The following is a 7,779-nucleotide window of genomic DNA, read 5'->3' on the forward strand; positions in this document are numbered from 1 at the left end:
CCCTACATAGTACACCACATTCCCTTCAAAGTGGTGCCATGGTTGTTCTAAGATAACATAGGAAAAAGAGTCGAACAATCAACCTTGCGATGTGTGTGCAAAACAAAGGATTTTCATCTCTGTGATGACTATCATCTTAACCGCTCAAACCTTTTCTAGTGCAAACCCCAAAAAAACCACTCTTACAACAATGATCTAGGGCATTAACCCACTTGTCAGCACACCCTCCAACAACAAAATGATGGTGCATGGATGGTAATCGATGGTGCAGGGATGGTAATTCTTAAGGGGTATCAATCGATTTTCAGAACATAACAATGGATGACCATCGAGCACATTGTGAAATTTCTTGGCACTCGATCTATGAAGCACAATTGAGGAGATGCTATCAAGTATTCTGTTAAGTTCATGTTCAAATGATCTGTGGAAGAAAGTAGCTAGAAGAGTCATGCAATTTGCTCTCATAGTCCCAAACGTCTTCACAAAAGAGAGGGCACAATCAATTTTGGGGGAGAGACTTTGTTGTGGCCTCTTGTAGACATTTCCAGGCTTGTAACTACAATGAACATCATGTAATCCTTCTCATCAATTGCGGGCGCTCATGCACTATAGTCATAGATGTTGCCCATGAGCTGAATTTCTCATCAATTGTGGGCGCTCATGCCAATGGTGATGGTCTGATCCTTGAGGATGGTATCGATTGGGTGATGGAAGCTTTGCCAAACAATGGTATTAGCATGGTTAGAGAGCAAGAGGTTACCGTGACGAGCTACTATTGGGATAAAAGAAAGGCAACTCATCATCCACCACACTCTTTCTTCAATCTTTCCTTCGAGTATAGAGCAGATGCACATTCATTAGCTGGTGAATACCTCAAGAAACATGGTGGAGTTGGAAGTTCCTCTGTAGTAGCAATACAAAATTGTATGCAAATACAATACTCATGACACACTAAATGTGATTTCAAACATGAATGCATGATGGTTCAGCAACCCAAAGATCCAACGCAAGCATCCTTACAATTTTTGCTTCAAAAAGGCAAATGCAAAGAGAATCCAAACCTATCAGAGATCAATAAAAAATTACTTACATTTGTGTTTTAAAAAGCAAATCCAAAGAGAATTCAAATCCGATAGAGATTACGACAATACAAATATGTTATAGCATGTTGATACAAATCATTCAAAAATAGAGCATGCACATGGTGCTTGGGAAAACAGTTCAACTTTTCTTTCACTCATGTAGTAGAACGAATTACCATCACACACCTGGGCAATCTATCCTAGGTGCAATTCATCCCAGTACAAGACTCTCAAAAGAACCTGCCCAAGAATCTCTCTGGGTCAAAAAATATGCATCGAGAGTGAACAGCTTCTTGACAGTTGCTGGCAATAATGAGTGCTCGAATTTTGAAGAGGGAGTAGGGCCAAAGGGTCCATGCAAAACTGTCCCTTCTCAATCTAGGGAGAGACTAGAAGGGCTTGCACATGCACACCCATCCGATCAAATTTGAAGAAGCTGCCAAATCATCAGGATTAGGGACGTTTGTAAGAGGTGTGGCAACATGGTCAAAAAATCCACCATGGCCATCATAAGTGATCACTAACAACGTCTCATTCCACTGAGGGCTAGCCCTTAAAGTCTCATACACCTCCTTCACAAGCTTCTAGCCTTCTGTTACATCATGAGAAGGATGATCATCATTTGCTTCTTTCATGTCATATAGTTAGGCAAGGAGCCTCCTGCGGCATCCTCCTTGAAATGATCATACTCATGGAGCTTAGTCACATGTTTGAGCTGCCATAGATTCTTGTAGAAGATGAGCAATGGCAAAATCTAGTAGTACACGGCAAAAGAGAAGTCGGATTCACCAATGGAGTCGTAGATCCTCTCAGGCTCACATTGGCAAGTTTTTGAAACAAATCACTAAAAGATGACAAGAATTTAAATTTCGTCTAGCGCATTGCTCGTAGTGATTTTATCGGCAATCAACTATCATTATGGTTATAATTGACATTAAGATAATATGCCAGTATCTTATCTATTTGCGAGACTTATCCTTGAGCCACTTATAAAAATCGTGGGCATTGATAATCTAACAGTGTGAAAAGAAAGGCCGTGAAGAGATGAAGCCCAGCGTGGCATAGCCTTGGCATGCGAAGCTTTGGAGAGTTTCACGATGACCTTATGCTCTACTTTCATAAGCCTAAAAGCTCGCCTTACTATAGTGTTCAAACTCCCATTTTCCCGAGGTTGGAGAAGCACGTAACGTTGGCTAAGTGGAGAGTGAGAACGTTATGTACTCTACTTCGGACTTCCTCTAATGATAGTTGTCTTTTTGTGATGTCTAGAGTCTACTAAATGATCTGAGAATGTTGAAAGCATCCCGCTCAAAGACACACATAGATCCTCTCAAGCTCACATTGGCAAGTTTTTGGAATATTGTCTCTTGGCGTTCAACTACGATTACGACTATTGACATTTAGGTAATATGTCAGTACTTTATGCATTCGTGAGACTTATCTCGATGCTAATATTATCGGCATTTATATTCTCCACGTTAATATTCTCGGCATTATCTTGGTACCCAAGGAAGGGCCCGTTCCCTCGGATTATAACTCTTTGGGGAAGGAGGCGCATTGCCTCCCGGCCCACACTATGATGCACCAATAAACAGCATGGGATAGCTTTCGAATTTGAATTCCGCCCTTGTAGACATGGATTAGTGCTATCCTTACTATATTGACGTAGAACATCCTTGAACATATCGAACATCCTTGAACTTGGGTTTTCTCCACCTGGTCATTTGGGAGTATGACTTCCTTGCATGAGCTTCGTCTTCTCATGTGCTCCCTTGCATCCCCTGAACTTCAAGATTTGCAGACCTGGGTCCCTGAACAAAACTCGGAACAAGATTTTGGCCTTCTTGCTCTGCACGCTGCCGTCGAAAGTATCGTGGACAACATCCAGAAAGGGGCCTTTCCCAATGCTCTTTCTGGAGATCCTCTCAGATCACTCTTATGGGAACCTCACTGTAGCACTTGGGCGTCAGCTCGTACTGGTGAGGATCTGTATAATTCTGTGCGTCTTCATGTATTATCTTTCATTGATCCCGGAGGCTGCGAGGATGGTTGTGCCAAGCTGACCAGAAGCAGGAGGTTGTTAGTAATGGCCGTCGGAGTGGCCTCCCTACTTGCCTTTTGGCAGGCAAATGTGACAGGGCCTTCTATGAATTATCCACAGTGTCCACTGCCAATCTTGTCAGATAAACAATTTAGTGAAGAAGAATGCAACGCATGGGCCAAAAAGCAACTCATGGTCGATGGTTGTGATCTTTTGGGTTCATGTTCCCTTCCACAGTATTTGATATTGGCAAAAATTTTGCTGTGGGATACTTTGGAAGCGAGGAAGGGTAGTCGGGAAGGGATTGGAGGACAATTGGGCACGAGTAGTTGGTGGGCATGCCGTGCATTACTGGCACATCAAAAGATTTTGGCAGAGCGCTCTCCCTCCTTGTATTCGGCTCTCACAGCGCTGAAGTCAGAAATATTGAAACAGTTCAGTAGCACCTTCTCTTCATTTGAAACTTTATGGAAACCAGCTGTGTACAGTAATATTGGCACACTTATCACAACAGCAGTGCATCTAGAATGTGGCCTGCTAGAGTATGCATACAGCCATGTAGACAATGCCAGGGAACAATTTGAGGCTGCCAAAGAAGCTTGTGGTCTTGAGCTTCATTTAACCGGTGTCCTTGGTTTTCGAACCGCCTATCAGGTTGATCCTAAAGCTCAGATGGTTCTAATTGCAAATACTCATTCAAAACCAGATGTCAAAAGGCCAGATGCAGCTGTCAAATCAAGTTCTGGTGTAAAGATAGCTGGTGAACTGTCTGATGTAGGTGATGAAAACGGAAGTTCCACGGAGGACATTCTAATGATTCCTAAGCTGGTAGGGAGTGAGGAGTCGAATGAGCCAAGTATCTTAAGTAGTGTACAGCAGGCAGTTATATTGGCCCTATGCCTGGACATAAAGAAGAGTAATCCAGATGATGAGCTAAAGGGATGGCAGATGGCACCATTTATTGAGGCAGTCGATGCTCAACAGTGTTCACACTTCATGGTCAAGTGCTGCTGCCAGCTTTTCCGCATTCGTTGGGAATGCACGAGGAGTCGCACCAGGGAACGAGCTCTGGTGATGATGGAGCAACTTGTTGAAGAGATACGTAGAAATGCTAAAAAAGGAGGACAGGAGCGGATGTGCTATGCCTTCTGTGTAAATTTTCCTATCCTTCCTGTGCTGCTCAAAGAGTATGCAGAGTTGATGGTTAGCTGCGGAATGATAAGAGATGCTTTAAGGATCTTTGAAGAGCTTGAACTGTGGAACAATTTGATTGATTGCTACTGCTTGCTTGGAAAAAAAGCTGCAGCTGTGGAGCTTATAAATGAACGTTTACAATTTCAACCTGAGGATCCAAGGCTGTGGTGTGCTCTTGGTGATGTGACCCTTAATGAAGAATGCTATGCTAAGGCTTGGGAGGTTGCTGGGCATCGATTTGCTCGAGCTCAGAGGTCTTTGGGGCAGTCTGCATACAATAAAGGGGAATATACAAGATCCGTAAGACACTGGGAAGCTGCCCTTGCCCTAAATTCATTGCATCCACGAGGGTGGTTTGCGCTAGGTTCAGCATCATTAAAGGCTCGAGAACTCAATAAGTCTCTCGATTCATTTACCCGTGCGGTGCAGCTTGATCCTGATGATGGAGAAGCATGGAACAATATTGCTGCTATTCATATGATGAAGAACAGGAGCAAAGAAGCGTATATTGCATTTGGTGAAGCTCTGAAATTGAGACGACACAGTTGGCAAATGTGGGAAAATTATGCACATGTTGCTTTGGATATTCAAAAATTTGGGCAGGCCATTGATGCATTACACATGGTTCTCGAGTTATCTCAAGGGAAACGCATAAACTTGGATTGTCTCACTAAGCTGATGGATGAAATCGAGGCAATACCTGATCCAACGGACACGTGTGTAGCTGAAGCTGGAAGCATTAAAATGGAGCACAACTTATCCACTGATGCTTGTGGGCCCATCGTAAGCACAGGCTTAAGACAAGATGCAAGGTCTAAAGAGGACAGCAGAGAATTGAAACATGAAGTCTATCTTGAGGGCACAGAAGGGGCTTTTCCCCCCTTAAAGGACAATGGAAGGGAGCATTCGAAGGAACAGCAACCATCAGAGAGGGTATGGTTGATTGAGAGAGAAGGCAAATTGTTATCGAAAGTTGTTCAGAATTGTCAAGATGGAGCAGTATGGGGTTTGTTGGCACGCTGGCATAGGATCAAAGGTGATTTGACAATGTGCTCCGAGGCACTACTGAAGCAAGTTCGCAGCTTGCAGGGGTCTGATTGGAAACATAGTAGAGATCGGTTCCAGAAGCTTTGCCAGGTTTCATTGCAACTTAGTGAAGTATATGTGGACATGGCCTTGAAGTCTGGAACTAAAAGAGAGCTTTACTCAGCTCAAATGCTTCTGCGGAATCTAATAAAGCAAGGAGAGAGCTTCTCTAATACAGATGATTATGTGGCATTGGAAAGCTTCCTTCTGAGAATACAACATCATATTCATGGAGATGATGAGCATTCAAATCATTGAGATATTCCCTTGGTCTTCCATCCCAAAAGGTACTCTAATCCCATTGCACAATCATTCACTGAATATGTCTGTCATGGGCAGGAGTTCCATTCTGACCTCAAGGAATTAGTGAATCCTTATGTGTACTCCATTACATAATATTTTTTTAAATCTCTGATGGTTTTGAGGCTTTATAGAGAGAGACATGAGCCTCCAGCGGATTAGGAAATTTTAATCTACTTTTTCACCTTATAGAATTAAGGGTCTTCGTAGAGCTTGATAACATGATTTTTGCCGCCGCCCTGCCCCCCAACACCCTCATGCTTTTGGAGACAAGTGTGTAGAAAGGGGGAAGTTTTGAGCTGCAGGTGAAAACAGTATCAGTTTTTTAGTATATGAAGGTCTGAGGAGTAAAGTTCACTTTGGTCAGGTTCATTTGGGTTTAGGTTGTACAAGTCCCCTAATCAGGTTTAACATGGTGCAACTTTCATTTTAGTAGCATATAATTTAAGGTTTAGGGTGTGTGAGATGATAGATGCACATTGTAGCTCCCATGTCGAGTCATTTTCTAGTTTGGGATGACACTCCCATACATCCTAGGGTGGAGTCTTTCTTTTACATCCCTCCATATAAAGTGTTGTATGTTTTGCCTTTCACTCTGCAATGCATCTTTAAACCGCAACTTTATATATTTCCTACGCTCACTCTGCTGCACTGTTTCTTTCACACGTTATCAAAGTGATATCTACTGGGGAGCATCCTTGTTTCGGATATTAGTTTATTTTCCACTGTTTGGTGTGCTCCAAGTTTTGGTGGCTTTCGTGAGGTCTTTTTGACTTTACATTTTTCCTCTTTATGAGTTCTCTCTGCTTGGTTCTTTAGAGTATAAATGTGAGTTTTTCAATTCTGCTTTCAGCTCAGTTCTCTGCTCTCTATGCTCTTTGTTTTGCTTTATGTAATTGTTATGCAAGGCTCTCATCAAAGATTCTTTATCTACACTAAAATTCACTTTGTGTCACATGTAGGGACTCTAGATTCTAGTTTAGAACAGGAATTACAAGGCTCATGATGATTTCTATATCAACCTTTGTGCCAAATCTGATTTTTTTAACTTGTATCAGAGTAAGGGACATGTAGGTACATAACAAAATTTTAATGTTTTTGAATAAATTGCTATATCCTATACTCTTCAGGATGCATGCTTCACATGCAACATAGCACTTGTAATGCTTTAACAGTCTCATTCCAAATTGTTATTCCATGATTTTTTGGTCTCATGTTTAAGTTTGGAATGTAACTACAACTTTAAAACAAAGTTTGTCAAATTCCATTGAGCAATGCATAAGTTATGGGTCATGCAAGATACTTACATACATAAAATTCCTTGAATCTTACAAAAAATGGTTACACCCAAGCAAACAGTGGCTCATCTGCAATGATATTTTTCCTTCCCTCTCTCTTTTTCTTTTTCTTTCTTTCTTTCTTTTTTTCTTTCTTTTAATTCTTATGTTTGAGCACATGATGTAATATCATATTTCGCTTTATTGTGCGCAATGGATTAGGGTTTTAGGGTTAAGGGTTAGAGTTTATATTTAGGGTTTAAGGTTTACGATTTAGGGTTTACTCACTTACAAAGTGATTTAGGATTGAGGGTTTAGCTGAACATTAAAAACACAAAAGAATACTTGAAATTAATAGAACATGATGATTGCTACTTCTCTACAATAGATACTTTTTTGTGATACATGATGGTTGACATTTTGCTTTTAAATATACGTCATTTAAATAATAAAGGTCAATGTGAAATTCTACAAAGTCAAAATTCATAAATCCAAGACAAACAAAGTAATTGCTCATAAAATATACTGAAATGTATATCTATCCTTGCAAAATTTAAAAATTGATTAAGAAAAGAACTTATTGGCCAATAGAATGGTTCTTTTCTTGAGATACATTCTTGAAACAAATACAAACATATCTTTATAAATTATTGTACACATTTTAAATAACAATTTTCCATGGATGTCAATATGTATAAATATTACAAAGCACAAAATTAGTCAACTTGTGCTTACGAGTCAACTTATGCGTTAATGTAAAGTCATGTGGCTTAGGTCTATAGCATATGGAGTTAATAGT

At 40.8% G+C, this 7,779-nt stretch overlaps 1 protein-coding gene across 1 annotated transcript; it reads left to right on the forward strand.

Moving 5' to 3' along the window:
• Nucleotides 1–2,763: 2,763 nt before the first annotated feature.
• Nucleotides 2,764–5,851, forward strand: LOC147893662 (Protein prenylyltransferase superfamily protein). The gene has a single exon (XM_087386609.1). The coding sequence runs from the start codon at nucleotides 2,815–2,817 to the stop codon at nucleotides 5,659–5,661; it is 2,847 nt and encodes a 948-aa protein (XP_087242735.1). The 5' UTR covers nucleotides 2,764–2,814; the 3' UTR covers nucleotides 5,662–5,851.
• The last annotated feature ends 1,928 nt before the right edge of the window (nucleotides 5,852–7,779 follow it).

Source organism: Dipteris shenzhenensis, chromosome 15, assembly GCF_047967505.1.
Source record: "Dipteris shenzhenensis isolate YYH24624 ecotype China chromosome 15, Dip_SZ_1.0, whole genome shotgun sequence".
Lineage (NCBI taxonomy): Eukaryota > Viridiplantae > Streptophyta > Polypodiopsida > Gleicheniales > Dipteridaceae > Dipteris > Dipteris shenzhenensis.

Excerpts from the sequence above, each read along its gene's own strand:
- LOC147893662 (XM_087386609.1), top strand. The coding sequence starts at position 2,815 with ATGACTTCCTTGCATGAGCTTCGTCTTCTCATGTGCTCCCTTGCATCC.